The sequence below is a fragment of the Xiphophorus hellerii genome, chromosome 2 (assembly GCF_003331165.1).
Source record: "Xiphophorus hellerii strain 12219 chromosome 2, Xiphophorus_hellerii-4.1, whole genome shotgun sequence".
Taxonomy (NCBI): Eukaryota; Metazoa; Chordata; class Actinopteri; order Cyprinodontiformes; family Poeciliidae; genus Xiphophorus; species Xiphophorus hellerii.
The window spans coordinates 12,641,553-12,664,777 of NC_045673.1; the positions used below are offsets into that span (position 1 = coordinate 12,641,553).

A 23,225-nucleotide genomic window follows, 5' to 3' on the forward strand; every position below is an offset into this window, starting at 1 on the left:
AGTCGGACAGATAAAAACAGATGTAATTGTCTGAACTTCATAGTCACTGTTTCCAGATGCTTCCTAAGGTATGTGGATCATAGTCTATTTTAGAAGTATCCCTGGGATTAAATTAGGTCACGAGGTTTCTGGATTCTCCCCACTGAGAAAAAAACAGCTCACACTGGACAAATCAGATGGCATTAAACATACTAGGATGGTACAATCCAAACTAAAACAGATTTTTTCCTCATTTTCTCTGGCTAATTTGTTTAATTATAAAGAAAACATTATTAGATCTGTATTTGACACAACAATTGATTGCATTATAATTTTAATATATTTGGGTAAGAGCTCCCTTCTTACCAAATAAAATGTCCAACTGCTTTATGTCTATTTTTTTTTACCATGACATGCCTCTTTCACACACAAACGTGTAAAAAAAAAAAAAAGTGGGATGCTGAGTTGATGTATTTCAGAGACCATAAAAACACTTAGTTGAAAAGTGAAATCTAAAAATATTTTTTAATACAGGTTTTAATGTCTAAAAGTTACCAAGTTTGATCCAATGAGCTAACCGAGGTTGACTTTCAAACTTTTTGTTTAGGTTTAATTTGTACAGGACTTACAGTCTAAAAAGTCATATTTCTGATATATTTGCCAGTACTGACTAAAAAGAAGAACTGGCTTACCTGAAATAGCCATAGAAAATTATGTTCTTTCATTACATTAACTTAGAAATTATTGTGTTAACTTATTAGATCATTGAAACATACCTACTGTAGATTACATCGTATGTTTACTTAAACTACTGTTGCACTTTTTTCTATCTTACCAGGTATGTCAGCCTTGTTTAGAATGTATAATTTATATGAAGAATGTTCATTGCTTTTCATGGATCACAAGTTTACAGTGCATGACTTTTAAGAAGAATGATGTAAAACCCATAGTGTTCTGCTATGTTTGGACAGATGCTTTTCTTTGTCCTTTTGTCGTCGTATCATTTTATTCATAATGTTTTTTCATACTTAGTGTGAGGATTAAAGTTTGATCAGACTATTATACCTAAAATATCAAATAATTATTAGCTCTTATAAGCATCAAGTATTTGTCAGAGTGCATCACATGGAGTTGCTCTGAGTATCCAGCATCTAGAGATGAGTGTATCTTCATCAGCGCATACTGAGCACCTGCATAGTATATCATTAGTTGAAGTGATGTAAATCATTGAGTCATCACTGCAACAAGTCACATATGGCTTCTCAGGGTTGTCATTCTTACTTACCATGCTGACATGCTAACATGATTAAAGTATGTGTAATGAAGCACAAAGCAGAGGTGCAACAGTGTGATAAATAAAAATACAAATGAATGTGCTTTAAACTTCATTTAATGATCAGTAAAATATGGATGCATTCTTTCTTCATGTGATAGCTCAAATACGATCCCAAATTAAATTAAATTAAGCAAACTAATTTAACTAGAAGCTAAAATCTGTTGTAATCAAAAAGACTCAATGATAAGATATATTTCATTAAATAATAAATTCCAGTAATAGATATTTTCAGCACATGCGCCCAACAGCAACTTCATGAATTATGAATGCTTGCTTCTGAATTAGATGTATGGATGAATAAATAATTTACGTATGTTTAACAGCTCCTGTAAGTTATGGTCAACATAGTTTGAATAAGCATAGTCTCTTAAATAGAGAATACCCCAGGGTTGCCTAAAGAGCATGCTAAGGATCTTATCTCATGCTTGTGGCTTTTGTTTTATACGAGCACTCTTTTCTCAGAAGGATTGCAGTGCCTGAATCCAAAAAAGGAGACAATGCTCATCTAGATGTTGCTGCAAACAGTCTCGCTGTCAGTTCTGTCCAGTGGCAGCATGTGGGAGGGTTGAGGCTGGCCGGAGGAGGTGGGGTCTGTCCCATGAGTTCGATTGGCTGATGAAGAGAAGAGAGGCACAGCATAGTGAGTATGAAAAGAGACAGAGTGCAGTGCAGACCGAGACTGCAGACATGAAGCAGCACAGAGCGATTTATATGCTTGAAAAGGCTGCAGCAGAACGGATCACTTATGAGGTAAGAAAACTAAAATCTGAATGATTTTAAGAAAATAGCACTGCTACATGCTAATGTTTAAATATTTTTTTACTTTGTAATCTTGCAAGTGTTCACAACCCACATGATGCAATTTATTCTATCTTATGGCAAATACCTTGGTGACATACAATATGTGAAGAGGTGTCATTTGTCTTTCAATTCTATTCCAGGTTTGTCACAAATTGAATCACTGACATCCTGATGTTTACAGTCCAAACATGTGAACAGACAACAATCAGTGAAGCTTGCAGACCCTCAGCATGGGATCACTGTGGAATATTTATTTTCTTTTCCTTCTTTCATTCTCTCTCTTACTTCACGCCGCCGCTTTCACTGAAGAAAATACCAAAGAAACACGAGAGACTGACTACTCCCAAGCGACACGGTTTCTTACACAGCCCACAGAAAAACCTCGCCAGTCAAGTTTGGCACAAGACAGTTTTATGTTTGGACTTGAAAATGTTGACTTCCTGAATCGCCCTTTGAATTGGCCCTTCTCGTCATCTGAGGACTTAGACAGACAAGGTGTAATTGGCGAATATAGTGACATTCAGGAAGATATTGAAACATCTCCTTTTCATCCTAATGATGAAAGACTCACATCAAAGCCTTCAGACATTCTGAAAAAGGACACCACTCTAGTGGAGGGTGTACAAACATCTGGAAACATCTTGTTAGGAAAGGCTCTACAAAATCCAAAAAAGGAAACATTAAATTTTCTGTCAACTGAGAGAAGCCGAGTGTCTGCAGAGCATCCTCCACAAATCAGAGAGAATGAGCAAACATTGACAACATTGCAAAATGAAATTTCTGATATTCATTTTCCTTTACCTTTTTCTAACTCTCTTCCATCACCCATACCTGATTGGAACTCAACTTCATCACCATTTATTGGACAGGACAATAACCCAGACCACCAAACTCCATCACCAGCAACAAACAATGAGGGACGGACTGAAGGCATTCCAATGTCCATACAGAAAAATCTAAATGGGACAAATTCTATTGCAGATACTATTTTAACCAGAGTAACAACAAGCACAGAGGGAGCCAGAGGTAAGAATTAAGTCTTCAGTTCACAGGAAAGTGGTCTATGAGCTCACTGATAGCTCATACTTGACTAGTACAGCTGTAAATTTGACCACATAGCATCTCACAACAGAATCTGTGTCACTGCAGCATTTTTGGTGCAGATGTTTTGTGTTCATCAAATGTTTAATATCTTTTGTAACCACTGGGATTTACTCTCACTACAACTATAATTTGTTGCTTTTGGTTACCTTCCTTTCTTAGTCTTTTCATTGCATTTGAATTCCCTAATATTTAACTCTTCGCAAACACAGTGATTGCATTCACAAAGTGTGCCATGTTGATCACTCGCAGTTAAAGCTGCAATGGTGATCAGATGCCTCATACCAGTATTTACTGTATGCACTCACAGTCACTTGTCAGGGGAGTTTGTGTTTACATGATTGGGGGAAGTGCACTTTGACAAAACTGGAATACATGGTTCTTCCTCCATCTGCATGTTTTACTCTACTAATGTTTACCAAATTATAAATCACCTGAACCAAATGCAGCTTATCTATTGTTAGTTGGACCACAAGATAAACTATCCATGCAATGTTGATATTTGATGAGATTAACACCCACTGTTTGTAATAGTGATTGCTGACTCTGTATTAACACAATGACTTTATCTTTACCAAAGTTCTCTAAATAAGACACATTTAATTTTCTAACCAGCTTCACATTCTAGCCTTTTATTTCATGACCAGATAGAGATTCATATCTCTTGTATACAGAATCAATCATTTACAGTTGATTGAGAATACAACCAGGTTCTCATAGCAGAGCACACCTTGACCTTGTTTAATAACTATATCCCAAAAACAAAATCAGTAACCAGGTCAATACTGGCTAATAAACAAATCATTGTCAGTTATGTTCACATGAACACCAACACACACAACTTGTTCTTGCTCCCATTTCTCTCTGTGTGACCCACTTAGTGCTTCCCAGTTGCAAGCCTGCTCTGTTTTATTATGGATTAACTTCACACATACACTCGCTGCTCACTTCTGGTCTCATTTTAAAAGCCAAAGCCTTTGGAATTAAGAGATGATTGCCTGAGTTGCCTGTTTTATAATTTGTATTGACATAATCATTTTTGCTGTTATTCAAATAGGTAATAAAAAATAATTTAAAATAATAGGACATGGTTAGACAGATAATTTAATAATTTAATATAATTTAATGTCTAATCTCATGAGCTGCTCTAAAAATGTAGTAAGTGCACAATATTTTCCTGTGTCACAATGTCTTCTCTTTATAGATGATTCCAGGAAAGACAGCCTGAATGTCCCAAAGGCCACTGGCACACTGTTGCTCGAGGGTGACATGGATATACCCACCACGCCCTGTAAAACATCAGATCAGTCCTGGACTCCCACCTATCCAGAGGATTTTACACCAAGTGAGCCCTTGCTCCCCTCTCTGGCTATCAGTCCTGCCCTTCTGGTCCCTCTGTATTCAGACTGGAATTCTGCCTTTGCAACATGGGGCTTTGCATGGGAAGCACATATCTATGGTCTGGGATCTGTCTTTACTTTAATTTGCCTAATCTCTGTGGTTTGCCTGTTAGGCTTGCCTCTACGGTGCCCCCCTGGAATTGGACTTTTTATAATGCTCCACTTCTTTATCCTGGCATTTGCAGGCATCCAAGGTTTCAGTTTGGTGTATGACGCTTATAATTCTCAAGACCGTCTTCCTCCTCTGGTCACTCAATTGCTCTCAGAATTACCAACGCCCTGTTTAATATCAGCCTTCTCCTTGGCTTTCTTCCTCCTGTCCTTGCACTCACGCAGCTATCTTTCACTACCTATTGCTATTTCTACCTCATTTTCAGCTTTACCGAAGCCTTGTCTTTTGCTATGTATGTGCCTCTTGCAGTTTATGATCTCACTTGGATGTGTTGGACTCCTCCAATTGTTTCACAGTCTCCCCACTGTGGTCATTTTGTTCCCTCAGGGTTTGTTTGTCTTAATAGCCATCTTTCTTTCATTCTCCTACCTCATCTTTTACTGCTTGAAACAATTAAACACAAAACACATTTACAGGCTGAGTGAAAATGGAGAGACTGGCGGATCACCAGAACTGGTACGCCCTGTAATTTGCCCTTTTTCCAAGGTAGAAGACTGGGACAGAGCAGCAGGAGCTGGGATAGGATGTTCATTGTGCTTGTTAGGATGTGGTGGTTTTCAGCTTTATGGGATCTTGCATGCTCTTGGTTTGGGTGGAATTGATGGCTTTGGGTTCGATCCTTGGCCTTGGTGGGGCTACCAGACTGGCTACAGGTTCTGTGAGATTGGAGTGGGTGTGGGATTGTGCATTATTGGCACACATCCTCTGTTCTGTAACAACAACCCCTCTTTGAAAACCATAAGTAGTAGCAGATCCAGGATCCTGGTCCCGTCTATCCTGCAACTCCCCTTTGCGAGGACACAGTAGGCCCTCACAGGAAGAAGTGAGTTCTCCAGCCTCTCTCCACTCATGAGTCCTGGTCCCAGGTTAAGCAGGAAAGGTTGATGGTCTGCAATGTTGATGCCAAGAAGCAGTCAGAAGCGCTTCCTCTTTGCTCAATGGTTGACAATCCTGAAAGTGAAGTAGACTGTGCGAACAAGCACAGTCCAAACAAGAGTACTCTGCCTTTACACACACCTCAAAAACCACCCAGCAAACCTGAAAATGCAGACGAGTTCCAGCTATCATCACTTGATAGCGTAGGTACAGATAGTGACTCCACTGGGGATCTCCGACCCCCATCTCCCATAGACTTGTCCCGCAGCATTGACCAGGCTCTCTTTAGTGAGTCCTTATTCTCTCACAGCATTTTTAGTCCACAAAGACTATTCCATACTTCCTCAAGTTTTTCATTGAACTCTCCTGCCCAGGAATCATTAAACCATGGGCCCAAACGTGTTGTAGATACTCTATACCGGGCCTCATCTTGTGGAGACGTGGATCAAGAGAATGCTACATCCAGTTCCAGAGTTTCTCAACCACATGGGAGTTTGATGTCTCACAGGAAAGCACCTGTGCCAACGGGTCAGATAGACTGGAAAGGGAGCATTACTGGTTCAACCCAAGGTCTGTGCAATTATCCAAAACAAACTGGAAAGTTTCATTCAAATTCCTGGACAAACAGGGGGCAAAGTATTACCCAAAGCAACTTTCCAAGGGCAATACCCTCTCTGTCTTATCACAGGAAATACAGAACTCTGAGCTTAGCATCCCAAGACAGTAAAGGGTCCGGCCGGTTGCCAGTGACTAAGCATCTAAGTGAAAGCAAGCAGCTTGAATGGGATATGGCAGTACAAGCAGAGTTTGTTAATGTGTGCAAACAAATTGATGCCCTGAGTATGTGCAGTGACACTATTGAATTGTAAAAAGATTTGAAAGTTCAGGCAAGTTAAGAATTAAGAACTGAGAGTGTACAGAAAGTTTAAAATAATAAATAGACTATCACCTATAATGTAGGTAGAATTTATGTTATTAATTTAACACGGCCTAATAATTATCTGTAAATATTGTGTACCTTGCAAAAATGTTTTTTTACACTTTTATTCTTATTTTTTCTTCACACTCTTTAGAGATCAGAGCACAGCATCAAACGTTTGCAAGTGGAATATCTGCTCTATGCTTTTTCTTCAGAACATTAGTTTGGAACAAACTTACAAAGGTTTCTTAAAATAACGACTTCAAGCTCAAGTTTAAGTTTATCATGTGAAATTCCTGTTAAATGGACAAAAACGATGTTCTGTCTGCAGTACAGATCAAGTAAGCTTTTCGTACTTTGGGTGGGATATTCTGATAACAACTTGGATGAATTCTTGCAAATACTTAATTATATTTGTTGTCTAATCCTGACCAAAGAGACTATGAAAGACACAAACATATATTCAGTGACTATTGTCCAGCAAATGGTGTGAAGTTAAAGATCTTTGCTCCACATCTCCATTTGCCATTTATTACAGTTTAATTTAGAGATTGCTATTACTCTTCAAATTTAAAAAAAGATACAGCGATTACCCAATAACTTCAAAAATTTTCCACTGAGGGAATTTTAGCAACTTTTCTATGTTCATTATGTTCTGCCATTTAATCAGTTAATTTCAAAATATTAATGGCAAAAATAAACAGAATTTTTTAATATAAAGTTTGAAACTACAAATTTTAAGCAGTGCAAGTCCTGTAGATCTCACTTTACTACAAGGAATTTGAATGTTTTCATAATTAACTCACCAAACCATAGCTGGGAAAATAAGACAATTTCTTATTGTTAGCAATGGATATGTGTATATAGTTTTTATTTCAGTAAGGGAAACATTTGCATAGCAAGAATGTGTTGTCTAAATTTCAACCCTGAAACAACAATGGGAAATGAAATAAAGGCTGGAAAAAATGTATTTTCTTTGGAATCTTTGACTCTCTTCACCAAATGGAGTTAAAATAAGCCTTAGCAATGACTACATTCATTGCCAATAGCCATTCAAGTAGAGTTGGCATTTTTCTTTCTCTTTCACAGCATAAAATCAAGCCAAATATAGCATTTATAATTCCTTTTACTGTCACAGAATTTGTCTCTCTTTAAAGTTTAGTGTTGGGTGCAAAATGAAGAAGAACCACGAACTCGACGAAACATCTTATGGACTTATACTTGTATGTGTATGAGATTAAAACATGCTAAATGTTCTACACATTTCAATGTTAACAAATTTTCAATGGAATAAAATCTGACTTCTGTCTCTTCAGACTATTTCATGTGAAAGACCCAGTGACCACATATTAGTCAGAACTTGTGATAACTAACCATGCTGACTTTAATTGATTACCAATAGCAAATATGATGCAAAACCTCCTGAAACAGAAATTAGACAGTCCTGTTGTTGAATAAATTTGCATTAATCAGATCCTTATTTATATGGGTTAGGAATTTGTTTCCAATTATTTGTTCCATTGAATCTAAGTTGCACACATTCATCAATGAAATCAAACCTTGTAAATCTGATTTAGAGCTTTGCCATGGAGGGAAGTAACAGTTTTTAAGTATTTCCTTTCAATAAATACCTGAATTCATTTCATTTTGAACTAATTGAGACACTGTCATTCTGCTAATTATTGTATTAACAATTTGACACATAATGTTCATAGTGTACATTTTATTATTCCTCTCATAAACTCAATATTTCCAATACAAGAGGTCAGAAAGCAGATTCACAATAAAGATTTTAGGAAGTATTAAGGTTATTATATATTCATTTATCTTCAAACATACAGATCAAATGTATATTATAATATATTCTTGACGATCTGTGAGAAGTAAGAATGAAATATTTTCTTCTTATATACCAAAATACACATAAAAACTGTACAACAGTGTCACAATGTTGACTTCAAAAGTACTTTGTTTTGCTCTGACAGTGCTAGTTACAACTTGGGTATTTTTTATTTTTATTTTATGTAAATGAGAACAATAATGATGTTGCCAAATTCTTAGAAGGAACAGCTAAATAAACTTAACTGGATGCAACATCTCAGACAGTTTCCTGGAATTTTATATGGTAACAAAGATAATAATTACCAAATTGAAGAAAGCATACAAAAAATTATACTAATGCCAAAAAACTCTGTAATAGTTCAAAATAAGTAAAGCAATAAATATTAAACACGTGAAATTATATTTTAAAAATCTGTATTGTTTCAATGAAAAGTGAAGTCAGTAGGTACTTTCTTTTTTAATGGTGGGCTTGAACAGACAAAGTACCAAGTCATTGTCATGCTAATAATAAACACTTTTGTAGAAGATAGACAACGTAAGGTACAAATCAAGGACATCAGGAATGACATAAAAGTGAGACTACCAATTATTTTGCCTTGAAAACACTTTCTTACAAAGGTGTATATTTGAACTCTGTGAAATAAAATGCTTTGGTATTTTTCTACAAAAAATATACACAGATTTCTATTAAATTAAATTCAAATGAGAAGAGCCTCTTGTATTTCAAATTCAAAATGTGCCTATTGATTAAAATATGTCTTCTTTACAACTTTTTCAGCCCTCCATCGTTGCAAAAACATGAAAAAAAGAAAAGAGTTCATCAGATGATCCATGTGTCCAGTAGTTTGACTTTTTGTCATCTATGATCTTGCTGTTTATCCTGATTTAACTCAAAGAAAGATATTTTCAAATATACTCTATCATCTTGATGTCAACTCTCTATTCACATGAGTCCATTGCATCGGCTCACTGCAGCTGGGGTCGGGACATTTGGTCCTGATCGCATACTTCCTCGTCCTCCTGCCTCATTGAAGCCACTTCTTGTAACTACAATTGGAATTAAAAAAAAAAAAACATGATCATGAATGCTATTAGTAAAAACCTACGTTCAGCACAGATGCATCAAGCAATGATGAGGATGTTGGTATGAAAGTACTTACATGGCAAAAAAGAATATCTAACATGATACCAAGAAGGCAAAAAGAAGAAGAAAAAAGATTGTTTTGATGTTGCAACAGCTTAATTTTATTCCAGCTCAGACAAAAGCGAATTAAGGAAGCAAAAACTGAATAGCTGATAAAAGTCAATACTGAATCATAAGTCCCACACAGATGGCAATATAAACACACTCTTACAAATTCTAAAGCACAATAAAAGAGATATAAAGCCAAGGGAAATGCTTACGAGTGGAGGCCATGAACTCCTCCCTCCATCTGAGCAGACATGGTTCTCTTCTCAAACTTCAACTCTCCTGAATACATCATTGACCTGCAACCCAACACACATAGTGAAAACTTGCTAAAGATTTCACACTACAAAAAGTTCAAATAAATTAATTCATAAAGTATTGACCTTAAAATCGACAAACTTCTGGCTCCAATGTCCTGGCAGCCATGTTGTATCCCAGAAATGAGGTAAGGAACAAACTTTTGGACAGAACCTTTATCTTGAACTGATCCTGAGACCCCTTGAGCTACTTTCACCTTATCTCCCTCACTTCAAGACATACAGAGAAAATATTTTTGCACTATTTTACAATAACAGTCAATTACAAATGTACAATGTACAAAAAATGTTGTTCTTTAAATATGCTCGCTTAAAGTAATTTGTTAAGTGGTTCCGTTCTATAGGCACCATGGGGAGCCATCAGCCACCCACGACAATGCCGTAACCATTTTTACCTAAAGTAACGCTTTTGACTGTTATTCTTCTCCATTGCATCCAAGGAGCCCATTCCTCTGTATTTCTTCAGACGCACACCATCTGAAAAGAAATATTCTCCAGGAGCCTCAGTGGTTGCAGCGAGCAAAGACCCCATCATCACTGATGAAAAAATAAAATTGGACAAAACTTTGGAGTGAAGTATTCGCAACTTTTGGCAGAGAACATTTTGCTCAACAATGTCCACAGTTAAACACTTCTTTTGCAAGATGGGAGACAATCCTTATTTCCCCACTGAACCTAAGAAAGTGGTAAATATTTAGGACTCCTGCCCATTTCTACCTGTAGACTGCTCCTAGGGCAAGAGCTTTCACCACATGCCCCACTGTCTGAATGCCTCCATCCGCGATTACCGGTACTCCGAAACGCCGGGCATATTCTGCAACTTTATAAACAGATGTTCCTTGAGGTCGTCCACATGCCATCACTGAGGAAGAAATAAACAACATAAGACTGAAATAAGTAGTTGACATGTAAATGATGTAGATCTTTGGAAGTGTTTCACAAACTCAAAGGGTTATTTTGGTCACATTTGGGTGGTCAGCTTAATTTTTTACCTTCCTGGGTAATGCAGATAGAACCACAGCCCATCCCAACCCTCAACGCATCCACACCAGCATCTATGAGGTTTTTAGCCTGTGCAGCTGTCACCACTAGAGAGAGACAGAGGAACAGAGAACAGCTGAAAGATGAAGGAAACAAATGTGGTCAAAGTGATGTAATTCAGAAAGCACAATCACCATTTCCTCCAATCACTTGTAGATCGGGATACTTCTGTTTAATGTAGTTTATCATGTTGATCTGATAAACTGAGTTTCCTTGAGACGAGTCCTGCAATCAGAAGATAGATCCAGAGAGATAGAACAGGCTATTTAATTTTACTAAATGCTTTTGTCTTTTTATAGTTTTAAAGACAATCTAGACATAACATAAACATAAACAACAAAGCACTTTCATCCATCCTAACTTTATTAGTAATTAAGGGAATTTCATTGATGCATCGTGTCCTGTTAAAGCTGAATTTTAAAAAAAGAAGCTCTCAGCTGCAGCTTTGCTGTACCCAAAGCACCAATGAGCGCAAAAAAGTACTTTTAATAAATGTATTTGTAACAAATAAAAATACATTTATTTGAATTTGCTCCTGGGAGAAAATACAAATAATATTCATTCAGGGATGAATCATGGCCACCCCAGGAATAAATAGTAAAATGAGAGAACAATCTCCAGAGATGGTGACCTACATTTGGTGACCTTGTTCTAAACTGTGATATTTTTGTCCATTCAAACTGAAGAGGCTTCATTAGTTTACAGAGGTGGAATATTCTGCTCAAATTTTTCTCTAAGTGAATATAAACAGGTTTCTGATACTCAGAAAGTAAATTGGTTGCAATGAGTTAGTTGCAGGTTCCACCTTTAGCTGCTGGCAGTGGTGAATACATCAATAACAGTATGATGTGTTTCTTACGGAATGAATTTCAAAATATCTAATATTCATAGATAGAAGGGTTTTGCTGTTTCTTATTTTTTATGAAAAATAAATAAAGTTGAACATGAATGATAAACTTGAAGGGGAAATATTAAAAGTAAATCAAACAGGATCCAACAGTAATAGTTAAGATGATCAGTTAAAATAGGTAAATAAATTATATATAGTCCAGAAAAGGGTGAAGGCTGAAGCATTAACTCATAAACACATTCAACACAAACTATTCATGACCTATTTTTTATATCAAAACAAAATAGTCAAACAGAAACCTTTTCCTTACAAATCTTTAAGATCAAGTATACATATCACAAAATCATACATGCAATATTTAAACTTTTATTAATTCCAACAAAAAAGAGAGACATTGATAATGCTTTTAATAATTAAGTCTACTTTGCAATTTCTCATTAAAAAGTTTTACGTTTTTTCTTGAAAGAAATTAATCTTCAAAATATATGATGTTATTACTCATAAATAATACATTATTATTATTTCTTTAAATGACCAGTTCCAGTATAATCATAAAGTTTTGTGATATTCAAAAGAAATATATTTTTTTAATATATTACTTTCTGAAACTTACAGAATTTAGATTTTCTGAACTATTTGCATAATTAGTTTTTGACTAATCTGTCACAAAATATGTTAATGATACTGATAAGATTTATGAAGTAATTATTGCTACATTTAATACTCCACCGCTTGTGAGTTAACCTTAACAAATATAAAGTCATCCATCAAAATCTGAACAGTTAATACTCAAGACTCACCAGAACCACCACATCCACTCCAGCCTGCATGAGGAGGTCCAGTCTGTATTTGTCGTCCTCCCTGGTACCAATAGCAGCCCCACACAGCAGTTGTTTGCGCGAGTCCTTGGAAGCCAGAGGATAATCTCTGTTTTTCTTCAGGTCAGTTCTTGCTATGATGGAAACAAGCTCGTCGTTGTCATTCACAATGGGGAGCTTTCCTGAAAAAAAATCAAATTTTAAAATCAGTAAAACCAGGAGGTGGCTTTCATGATCCTACTTATTTTCTTCTCAGCAGCAGAACATTTTGAAATCGTTACCTTTCTTGCTTCGCTGCAGTATGTCGTTAGCTTCTTTTAGCGTGACTCCAGCTGGTGCAACAACTAGGTCTTCCCTTTTTGTCATGGCCTGTAGTAGAAAATATTTCAACTGTACAGACTGATTGATGTTAATACACTTTTTCAAATGACAGCATAATGGGTGTAACATGATATGCTCACAAGAAAAATTTGTTCCCAGTTCAAACAACTCAAGACCCACCTCTTCCAGAAGTTTCTCATAATCCTTCTCGGACAAAAAGTCAATATCCCTGGAGGCCACAATGCCAACCAGCTTACTGCCCATCTTGCCTGTTTCAGTCACTGGGATCCCAGAGAAACCATGGCGTCTCTTAGCTTCAAACACGTCACCCACTGTGTGATGTGGGCTCATTACCACTGGGTCTGTGATGAAACCTTGCTCAAATTTCTGGCAAAACAAAAAACAAAAAAAACATCTGTGTTTATTCACAGTGTAGCTTTATTGCTGTCCATGCTGTGAACAAATAAAGTCATAGTTCCACTGGCATATTTCATTTTTATGATGAACGTTTTGGTCTATATTGACTTATTTTGTCATTTTACCTTGACTCTTCGCACCTCATTGGCCTGGAATTCAGCAGTGCAGTTGTGATGGATTATTCCAATCCCTCCCATCAGCTAACATCACCCAGATGGAAACAAGGAAAAATAAATACCCCATTAGATAAAAATGGAAAATTTATTTAGGTCAGCATTCAGGTCAAGAGCATGTTTTAATCAGAGCTGCTGTGACCAGTTCTTGCCCTTGAGACTCTGTGTCATGCATGTTTTAAGAGGTGGGTTTTCTCCTTAGCATGTCATCAAGATCTGCAGAAGGACTATAACATGTTGATTTCAATAAGTGTGCAAAACAAGGGTCAAATCTAATACATGCAGGAAACTGGCCTCTGAGGTTCAGAATTGAATACCATGTACTGGTGCATGTACATCAGGGTGTTAGACAAGAAAATGAAAGTCATCCTAAGTGGATCAAACAAGTACAGTGATTGTTTTAAAGCATTTATATGTGATAATTATGGTTTACAGCGGATGCAAACTTGAAAGTTTCCTTCATAAAATATTAGTTTTATATAAGAAAATAGATGTTTAAACAGAAATGTCTGGTACTCCGAAACACGCTGGGCAAGAAGTACATCAACACTAGAGTTCTGGCCAGGTCTTTCTTTAGTTTGTATTTCTGCATCAATGTTTTTGCTGTGGCACTTCCTCGTGAGGAAGCAAGCATAAGCTTAATTGAGGCATTCAGCTTATCTGCATAGTTTGGTTTGCTGTCTCTCATCTTCCTCTTAACAAACTTCCATGTTCCTGGATGAGGTTTATACGGGCAAGTACAAAAGATTTCTGAATGAAATTTGTGTCCATATGTTTAGGGCCTGAAAATTTTCTAGCCAATCAAGCATAGCAATACCAGGGTAGTTACAGACAGCTTCGGGCACAAATCAGAAGAGAAAACTTGGGACCATGGAGCCACTGTTCTGTCCTCCTTCTATACAATATATTAAACGAGTTTATCAAAAATCCTTTCATATATGAATTTGCTGTCTTTAATTTTGGGTTTTCATCTGATGCAAACCATAAAAGTAATTCAAACAAATGCTTGAAATATATCTCTATGTGTGGCATGATTCTATATAATATGAGTTTTGCTTTAAATTTCTTTTTAACTGATGTCCCAATGAAATGAGATGTGTTTAGAGTCTGTACTCACTGCCATGGTGATAGCCATGGATGACTCTGTGACTGTATCCATGGGTGATGAAATGAGTGGAGTCTTCAGAGTGATCTTTCTTGTTAGTGCAGACGTCAGGTCCTTTAAAATAAAATGAAAATTGTGAACCTATAATTTCACTCAGTGACAGTTTTCAAAACTACTAATGGAGTACACGTAAGAGGCTGTTTGGACACAGTGAAGGGTTATTTGCTGGGTTTAACTCTTAAGTGCTAAAAGACGCAGGTGTGTACAGTATGTGTGTTTTGAACGCCTGCTAACAGGCAACCACCCATGTGACCAGGCATGAAATTAATTTAATGTCCCAGTAGACCTTGAAAACAGAGAAAGGGAAATAAATATGTTCTCATATGTTTGGGACCACAAACCTCAAAATTATCTGAACAGAACCAGAAATCTTGTTCAAAAGATTCTAGTTTTGGTAAATTTCTATTAGTTTCAGACAAAATATTTTTCTTGCTGTGTCAGTTCTTGAAACTGCTTTTGTGAAGGAGATTGCAGTAGGAACCTGACTGCAGTTGTAACCTGACTGTTTGTGAGTACTGTTTGTGCAGTACTCACGAACAGGGCTTTAAAAAGGTATTCATACCCTTTGAACTTTTTCATGTTCTGTCATGCAACAAACAACGTTCTGTTCTTTATTAACATTTTTTGAAAGACCAACAAATTAACAAACAATTGGGACGTGGAAAGTAGAAATACACAGCTTTCTTTCTTTGTTTTGTTTTTGGTTTTTAGAATAGAAATCTGTAACGTGTGTTGTTCTATTTTCAATATTCTCAGCTTGGGGTATCCTTTTATAACCTAATTTAAATTTAAAATGATTCTTGACCTCTCTGGTGTGTAACTTGGTTCTAACTGGTTTGCTCATTAATCCACTTTAACAAACTGCAAAGGCCAACTGTATTCATACAAGGACATAATTAAAAAGAGATGGACTCTATTGTTTAGTAATTATGTAGGGGACTCAATATATATTTGTAGCACACTTTGCAGATTGTTTTGTAAAAGATGTTTATGACAATTATGTAGTACTCTGTGTGAGTCTGTCATATAAAATAACCTCAAATAAATTGGTGTTTATGATTAGAATGTGAGCAAGTATATGAAGGAGCTTTATGGGTATCAATATGTTTGCAAAAGTTGTGCGACAAACACTCAAAGAGTATTGCCTATAATAACCCATATATATAAATTACTCACCACCTCATCAGACTGTGAAATCTATGAAACCAGGGAGGATAAGGAAATCACTGAAAGTGGAAAGAAAGTAGATAATAGTAATAATTATAACAATAATAATAATAATATATTTAAAATGAGTAAGACTGCGCCCAATGGCCACAAATTGTTAAATTAATATTTGATACAAGTTAGCTTAGATTTAAAATTCCCTTCTTTTACCATTAAGCACCCATTGTAGTTACAAAATGTAACCTAAGTTGCCTTCAAATTACTCCAGGTTATAAATTTGTGTAAAATAATTTAACAAGTAACTGCTTGCACCACTTACTACACATGAAAAGCAGCTCATGCAACCATTCATCAGCCATGGATGTCTCATTAATATAATCTAAAAAAATTTGTACTGTTTTGCTAACTATTGTAATAAAATTGACAATGAAGTGAAGCTCTATTTTAATATCTCTCCCTCTGTGTTTCCCTATTTTTTTTTTTTGTCACACACACACGCACACCCACGCCCACAAAGGAAGCTACCCTGATAGCTATTTCCACACTAAATTCCTACCAACACCATTACCCCCCTCCCCCTGCCCCCACCCCCCCAGCATACTGCTTTTAAACGATGATACCACTCAGAATCCCTTAAAGTACTGTTACTCATTTTAATCCTCCATTTAAAGCCTAAGCAGATGTGTCATCGCTGTAAGTTTTAGCTACCATGAAACTCATTTCATAAGTCTGTGGTAGTGCTGTAGAAAGCATTTTTACAGTAGTCTCAGTAGGTAAGCAGTGTGTGTGCTTCAGTAAAGTCTTACTTGTAAGTCAGCCCATCTCCAATAGCAAACAGTTGTTGTGCTGTGAGTCCATCCTCTGGAACATAACCTGTTCCTCCACTGATCAAGTAGTCGGCCATGCTGAAACATGAACACATCAACTGAACTTGCCACCTGCGACATTTTAACAAGCAACAGCCACAACAATGCATAAATCAAACATTTCTTTGAAAAAGAATAATTCAGATTCATAAGTAATTTGACAGATTGTAAATGGTCTGACAGCAATAACAATTAAAAAATTTACTAAATCTTTATGATTAATTGATGTTTATTTCTGTCTTAACCTCTGCGTAACTCTTGTTGTGCCTAGATCAGGAGTGCAGACAGGAACATATCCCCGTCAATGGAAACTCCTTCTATATACTCATGACGGCAGCACACAAGGTAAGAGGATTTGGGTGGCTGCCAAGGTTGCCGATAAATAGATTGGAATGGGAAGTGGATGTTGCCAACAGAAAGTGAGAATATTTCAATTACTTGTCCTTTCATGGTACTATGCCTTGAGAGTAGCTACTGTTAACTGAAAGCAATGATGACTCAATGTGGACACTGACCTTTCTGGTTCATATCCAGCCTGGATTCGTGTGGCGCTGTACCTCTGGGCTGCAGTCTCATGTCCATGTCCATATGACGGCGGGTATGCATGAGTCAAAAAAGAGTGTTGAGACTGCTCCCCATCTCTGTTTGAGACGCGAGGCCGTGCTGGTTCCATGTCTCCTACAATTCTTCTGTAATCAATCTGGTAATTGTCCCTGTCACTCTCTCCAAAGCGGTCATATCCATGACCTTCCATCTCTAGGAAATCCAGCTCTGTGACCTCCACACACACTCCTCTTCAGTTTTTCTGCATACAATTAGAATCACACTTTGCACTCCAGGTAAACATTGGCAGACCTCAAGAGACACTCCATGTGTTGTTCAGTTGATTGCAATGCTCACACCAGTAGGCTTGTTCTTGTTGCCAGCTAGTTTGCCCTCTGAGCAGCAGCTTAACCAAATCATAAAATTTTCAGTTTTGCAGGGAAAAACTTGCGGCTTAAGTACGCACCATCAGTAAAATACCCCTTGACAAATATTGTCAGTTATCAGGAGTGTTCATATTCCAGTTTGAAAACACTTCCATTATGGAAGGAAACCAAGGCCAGCAAGCAGGAAAAGGAGTCTTTCTCCTTTTCAAGGGATGGTAGTTTCAGAAACCTCAGCACACTCCCAGGTTGAGAAGTTGAGTTGGTCCCAGCTGTGTTTGTTTTCCCTCCATCCTGGGAGCTTCTCTCCACTCCGTCACCCTGGTGGCTACTGAGCTTAACTCTGTTTCTGACTGTAGCAGACGTCACTCTCCCACAAAGAGGATTGGGAGCATTAAAGCAGGATGGGGTGGAGTGAGATAGGTGTGTAGGGTGGAGTAAGGAAGCAGCACCTCGGAGGAAGGATGGACCAACATTACGCTTTAACACTTTTCCCTTGAAGGACTAGAGTTCTGTAAATGTGTGAATGTCAAGGCAGTTATGCCTCACCCCCAAAATGAAATAAAGAGAAACATGGTGTTTGCATGTGTGCGCACATTAAAATACTATCAGGCATGCTGCCAATAAAACTGAACATAGCCATTTTTTGAATCTTGATGTTCCCAATATTAAAAAAAAAAAATCTGCGAACAACTGAAAAGTCATTGCCATAAAGAAAATTTGATATAAGAGATTAATTTTGCCCTCATTCCTCTTTTCCTTTATTTTTTAGTGCTATTTTAGTTATTTAAAGTCCAGTAAGTTAAAGTGCATCAGGTGAGTGATTAGTTTTTCCTACCATCAGCTACAGTTGACTGACTAACTGTTAGTGACAGTTATAGTTAGGGATTGAACCAGAAAAGCTTCTTACAAACCTTCCTCCTCCACGGCTCCACAGCTCTTTTTCCCACCCAGGAGGGAAAAAAAAGAAGTAATTCCTGATGTTAACATTTAAAAATATTCATAGCCCTTAAGCTTTAACATATTTTGTCACAATAAATTTTTACTGAATTTTTAATTCTTATATTAGTTGTTGTAATAGTAGTAGTATTGGGATGTTTTTCACCTCACAAATATTTAATTGTGAAGTGAAAGGAAAAGGAATGGTATTTTAAAATTTAAAATAGAATGTATGTCATACATATGCAGTCTTTTTGGATGTGTCTTCACCAGTTTTGCAATTCAAGACAAGAAGGATGGATACTTATATTTATTTGTAGACTTTATACAATGAAAATGAAAGAAAGAAAAACATTAAGAAAACCACACACACTTTTGGACATCTGATGCAGGAATGCCTCAACTGTCACCTGAAGAGAGAAAAAGGGAAAATAAAAACCTGAACAGCACAAATAAAACCTTGCATGTCTAATAACAGGAAATCATACCATGACGTTTCAGAATATTTGGTTCATGATTTTTCAAGGCGTCATAGAAGGCAACTTTCACCAGGTCTGATGCACGTAATGACTTGTAGAGCTCCCTCATTTTTGCCTGGTTAGTTTTTTCCGCCTCAATTTCGAAGTAGGTTTCATTTTGGATCATCTTCATTTTCTTAAGATCCGCAGCAATCGCCATGACACGTGTGTTTTTCTGTATTATATCATCCATCCTGTCATCAACAATCGTCACTGTGTGTAGTGTTTTGTTGCATGCAGGAAAAAAAAAACATGATCACCATCTATTTATTTTTTTCTGTTTTTTGACACAGAAATTCACAAAAATGCTACAGACCTTTTGCTTCTTCTGTTAAATCTTCAGTTCCAGCTACATTAGATGGCTGCTGAGAAGCAGAGAAAACATGAATGTTGATTGACTTACAAATCACTATGAGGACCAAATATGGACAATCATTTCACTATAGCTGAAATAAAATATGCTAATTAAACACAAGAATGAAATCTTGATTTATAACAAAACAGCTTAAATTTGACATTCTTTTTTGTTTTAATATTTTCTCTTCATTTCAAGCTCACATTTAATAAATCTAGATAATACCTGTACTGTATCTGAGGGATGATCAACAACATCATTTGGCACTTCATTTTCTAAGAGAAAGAAAGAAATGCATAAAATTAGTGGGTTGTAACACAGCCAGGTAGAAGCATTGATCAATCTACCTGGAGTGGGCGAAGGAACCAAGTCTGCAGCATTTGCCTGAGAAAGCTGGCTGCTACTTCTTGACTGCTGGAAAAGAGAAGTAAAGATTATGTAACAGCTGCAAAAGAAGAACATGTACTCGTAAACTTGCAGAACTATTTTTTATTCTGGAATTACATTTTGTCTTAGTTTCAGTAAAACGTCACGAATGGCTGCATCAATTCCATCCTTGTGAAGTGAGAAAATCGGTTCAAGTTTATGGACGATTTCTAAAAGAAAAACAAGTTTGTGTTTTCAGATGGCGTGGGCTATCAAAAGAATCATGTACATTATTACACATTTATGTAACTAATAGATTAACATAAAGATTTTAGTCCAATATGACAAAGAGTCAATGCACATTCTTCTTTCCATGACAAACCGACTCATACCATTAAAGTCAGGCCTGTCAGAAGGTTTATGTTTCCAGCAATGTTTCATGAGCTCAGTCACTGCTGTCTTCTTTTCTTTCTCCTCTTTCAGGCAAAGACTGACATCAGGTCTGTCTCCATGTTCAACCCTGTGTTCCACGAGACTATCTGGCTTCCCTAAGTATTTAAAACAACAAAACTGCATTGACAGGGGTAAATGTGGACGTGTATAGATATGTAATGTAGAAATGGGTGTAAACTATGTTTGCAGTTTGAAAGTCGATGTAAAGCAAATAGGTTATTGTAATTTTAACTAAGAAGGTTTTTAATTATGGGAAAAGATTAAAAGATAATCACTGATACCTGGATAGGGTACTTCACCACTCAGGATAGACCAAAGAAGGATGCCGTAGCTGAGTGAAAAAGGGCAAATGTTCTAGATTACGATTAGATTTTATCTAAACACATCTGGAGAATCAAGAATAGAATATATGTTGTTTCATTGTTGAACATGTTTTAATGGAAAATATGTTTTTTTTCTACTTAAGCTACTGACATAAAATTTGTGCCACACAGAAGCTGTCAAAGTTCACACAACATTTTAAATTGCTAGGGTTTTCTAATATACACAGAAAAAATCTAACTTTCTTAGCTTTGATAGGATATAAACCCTGAACCATTCAACAACAAAAATATTATGTTAGCAATAAAAAAAAAGACTAAGATCAAAGGTTAGGAAAGTCCTACTGGGACAGTTAAGCTTTAATTGACATTGATGTGAACTCAATGGGAACTCAAGAAAAATGAACACTAAAACGGAATCAAAAGGAGTTTCAGCAAAATATTAGTTTATAGGTTAGCACAGTTACACAATCAAATTATAGTAGTTTTTTATGTCTATCTGCTGCAAATAAAACTGTTTTTTACATACAACAAAGATTCTATGTTGCATTAAATGTCATTTTAATGGTAGGGGTACACTTCTGAGTACACCTGAATGTTGATATCGACCAAAGCAATTTAACCATGTAAAGACATCAAAACAAATTTCCATAATTTACGTTGTTTTGCACAAAGTGGAACAGCAGCAAAAAACCACTGAACACATTAAAAATGCAAGTGGCAGAAAGCCAAGAATATAGCTGATATCTGTCAGCATAAAGCTGTTAGAATGGTCTAATCAATCAGCTAATTTAAACAAAACTGGAAACCTAACAACAGAAGAGAAGAGCAAAATTAGATGAGTGTTTGAAGTTTGTTTGTGTGGAACACCTAGTCAGTGAATGTTTTTATTTTTCCTCATACACTCATTGCTACTTTCTACTAAGTAGCAAGTAAATATTAGGAAGTGTCTTCAATATCTATTATCCCCTTTACTAAACATAATCTATGGGTTAGTTAGTTTTGATTTCTTTCTGTGAATCAACTGGGTTGCTACCAATCTAATTTAATGTCAATGATCTCATTAGATAGATATCTACTGAGAAAAAAATTATTGTGTCCAGTATTTCTTTTCCTATTTGTATGATTAACATATCTATTATTCAATGCTTTCTTACCTGTAAACATCAAAGGAGCGAACTATTTTATAGTTTAGAGCAAAAGCTTCAGGCGGTATGTATTGTATTGTGCCTCCAGTCCACTCTTTTGATTGTTCAAAACTGGGCAAAACACTTGTGGTTTCCCTGGAGAGACCAAAGTCGGCCAGCTGAGAAATGCAAAGGGAGAAAAACAACTAAGTTTAATTTCATATTTATTGTGAACAAAGAGCATTGAAAGCCTAGTATTTTACCTTGGCATTAAAGTCATTATCCAGCAGAATGTTGCTTGGTTTTAGGTCATGGTGAACAAAGCTCTTTGAATGGATGTATTGAATCCCTTTAGCCACTTGATAGGCCAATCTCACGGCCAGTGGCAGTGGTGGAGGGCTACTCAAGTCCTTCTGCAGGGTTTGAATACTTCCTTTTTCCATAAACTCCATGACTATTCCCTCTGGAAACTGTGGAAACTTATTTCCATTGTAAATCCCATAGACTCTCAGAACAAACTCAGAGGACAATTTTGTCAGACATTCAGCCTCCTTGTACAGTTCGTCAGTGGTTCTGAAAGGAGAAAGCTAAATCATTTAACAATATCTATAAAACATTTAATGTTTCAGCTATCTACAAAAATTTACAAAATACAATACATATAACATAGAATTACAATCAAATGGATTTACCCTGTATTCCGAAGTAGCTTGATGGCAACGAAGTCTCTGACTTTGTGCCTGACCTTATAGACAATACCAAACCCCCCACGGCCAATCTCTTTCCATTTTATGTTCTCATCTAGGTCCACATCATGACATCTTTCGCTGCTAGGCAGTGCCATCTCCTGTTGCACAAGGGTAGCTTGAAACGTCAGTCTATAAAAAAAGAGTCACGAGATGTTTAAAGATGTATAAAAAGTTTTTTAAAAACAACTTTGGAAGTAATTGTTTTATTGTCTCTATCTAAAGTGAAAGCACTGCATATATGCTGACTGTGGAAAAATGAAAGGAAGCATTTTCTTAAAAAACATTTTGTTTTCTTTTTAAATAAAATAAGCTGAATGGATTTCTACGTACTGTTTTTCTGCTGTACTGTATCCACATGAGTTAACTACATGGAGATCTTAAAGAAAACAGACCGTACCCGTTCTTGTTTCCTGTTTCATTTTTCATCTGTCGTTGAAGCTTGAGCTAAGGGGTGGGAACTGCACTGAGAAAACATAACTCCACCCTCCTATGAGTCACTCTTCTGTAGGGAATGTGAGAAGATAATTCAACACTTGACATTAAAATTAGACAGAAACAAGCTTTAAAACTGGTTTACTTATTTTAATTTGCGTGAGTAATTGAACATGGACTATGAACTCCTTTGTTCGTACAATCATTGAGGGCATAAACACAGAGACGACGGCTCCCTAAGGCGACGGTAATTCTACCCAGACAGTGAGAGGAAGTTTATGGATTTCCTG

The 23,225-nt window shown here is 36.5% G+C and overlaps 3 protein-coding genes across 7 annotated transcripts; 1 reads left to right on the forward strand and 2 right to left on the reverse strand.

The window, feature by feature from the left end:
- Positions 1 to 1,816: 1,816 nt before the first annotated feature.
- Positions 1,817 to 5,808, forward strand: LOC116711103 (proline-rich transmembrane protein 4-like). Of its 2 annotated transcripts, none has more exons than XM_032550485.1 (3): positions 1,817 to 2,065; positions 2,257 to 3,142; positions 4,422 to 5,808. In XM_032550485.1, the coding sequence occupies exons 2-3, from the start codon at positions 2,347 to 2,349 to the stop codon at positions 5,594 to 5,596; spliced, it is 1,971 nt and encodes a 656-aa protein (XP_032406376.1). In that variant the 5' UTR covers positions 1,817 to 2,065; positions 2,257 to 2,346; the 3' UTR covers positions 5,597 to 5,808. The 2 variants fall into 2 exon arrangements, with proteins under 2 accessions (XP_032406376.1, XP_032406383.1); XM_032550492.1 differs by having other exon boundaries at positions 2,999 to 3,142.
- Positions 5,809 to 8,863: 3,055 nt separating this feature from the next.
- LOC116711118 (inosine-5'-monophosphate dehydrogenase 1a-like) lies at positions 8,864 to 18,030 on the reverse strand. Its single transcript, XM_032550503.1, is given in 17 exon segments — positions 8,864 to 9,473; positions 9,587 to 9,603; positions 9,831 to 9,914; positions 9,999 to 10,142; positions 10,328 to 10,477; positions 10,659 to 10,794; positions 10,925 to 11,020; positions 11,108 to 11,198; positions 12,624 to 12,823; positions 12,923 to 13,010; positions 13,143 to 13,349; positions 13,505 to 13,579; positions 14,670 to 14,771; positions 15,894 to 15,905; positions 15,907 to 15,943; positions 16,691 to 16,789; positions 17,266 to 18,030. Coding segments are annotated over 17 exon segments (1,881 nt in total). The 5' UTR covers positions 17,505 to 18,030; the 3' UTR covers positions 8,864 to 9,369.
- An 880-nt stretch (positions 18,031 to 18,910) lies between these two features.
- LOC116729831 (receptor-interacting serine/threonine-protein kinase 3-like) lies at positions 18,911 to 23,026 on the reverse strand. Of its 4 annotated transcripts, none has more exons than XM_032578645.1 (12): positions 22,901 to 23,026; positions 22,447 to 22,632; positions 22,018 to 22,327; positions 21,785 to 21,933; positions 20,589 to 20,638; positions 20,247 to 20,402; positions 19,993 to 20,084; positions 19,836 to 19,899; positions 19,714 to 19,763; positions 19,450 to 19,498; positions 19,104 to 19,346; positions 18,911 to 19,025 (listed from the first exon to the last, which is right to left on the reverse strand). In XM_032578645.1, the coding sequence occupies exons 1-12, from the start codon at positions 22,927 to 22,929 to the stop codon at positions 19,015 to 19,017; spliced, it is 1,389 nt and encodes a 462-aa protein (XP_032434536.1). In that variant the 5' UTR covers positions 22,930 to 23,026; the 3' UTR covers positions 18,911 to 19,014. The 4 variants fall into 4 exon arrangements, with proteins under 4 accessions (XP_032434536.1, XP_032434545.1, XP_032434527.1 ...); XM_032578654.1 differs by having other exon boundaries at positions 19,450 to 19,495; positions 19,836 to 19,902; XM_032578636.1 differs by having other exon boundaries at positions 19,836 to 19,902.
- Between the last annotated feature and the right edge of the window lie 199 nt (positions 23,027 to 23,225).

Bases quoted from the DNA above. Each gene is read 5' to 3' on its own strand.
- LOC116711103 (XM_032550485.1), top strand. From the start codon at position 2,347: ATGGGATCACTGTGGAATATTTATTTTCTTTTCCTTCTTTCATTCTCT. The intron at 3,143-4,421 runs GTAAGAATTAAG...TTCTCTTTATAG, and splicing joins AAGCACAGAGGGAGCCAGAG to ATGATTCCAGGAAAGACAGC.
- LOC116729831 (XM_032578636.1), bottom strand. From the start codon at position 22,929: ATGAAAAATGAAACAGGAAACAAGAACGG. The intron at 20,403-20,588 runs GTATCAGTGATT...TTAAATACTTAG, and splicing joins TGGTGAAGTACCCTATCCAG to GGAAGCCAGATAGTCTCGTG. The intron at 19,764-19,835 runs GTAGATTGATCA...TCTTTCTCTTAG, and splicing joins GGTTCCTTCGCCCACTCCAG to AAAATGAAGTGCCAAATGAT.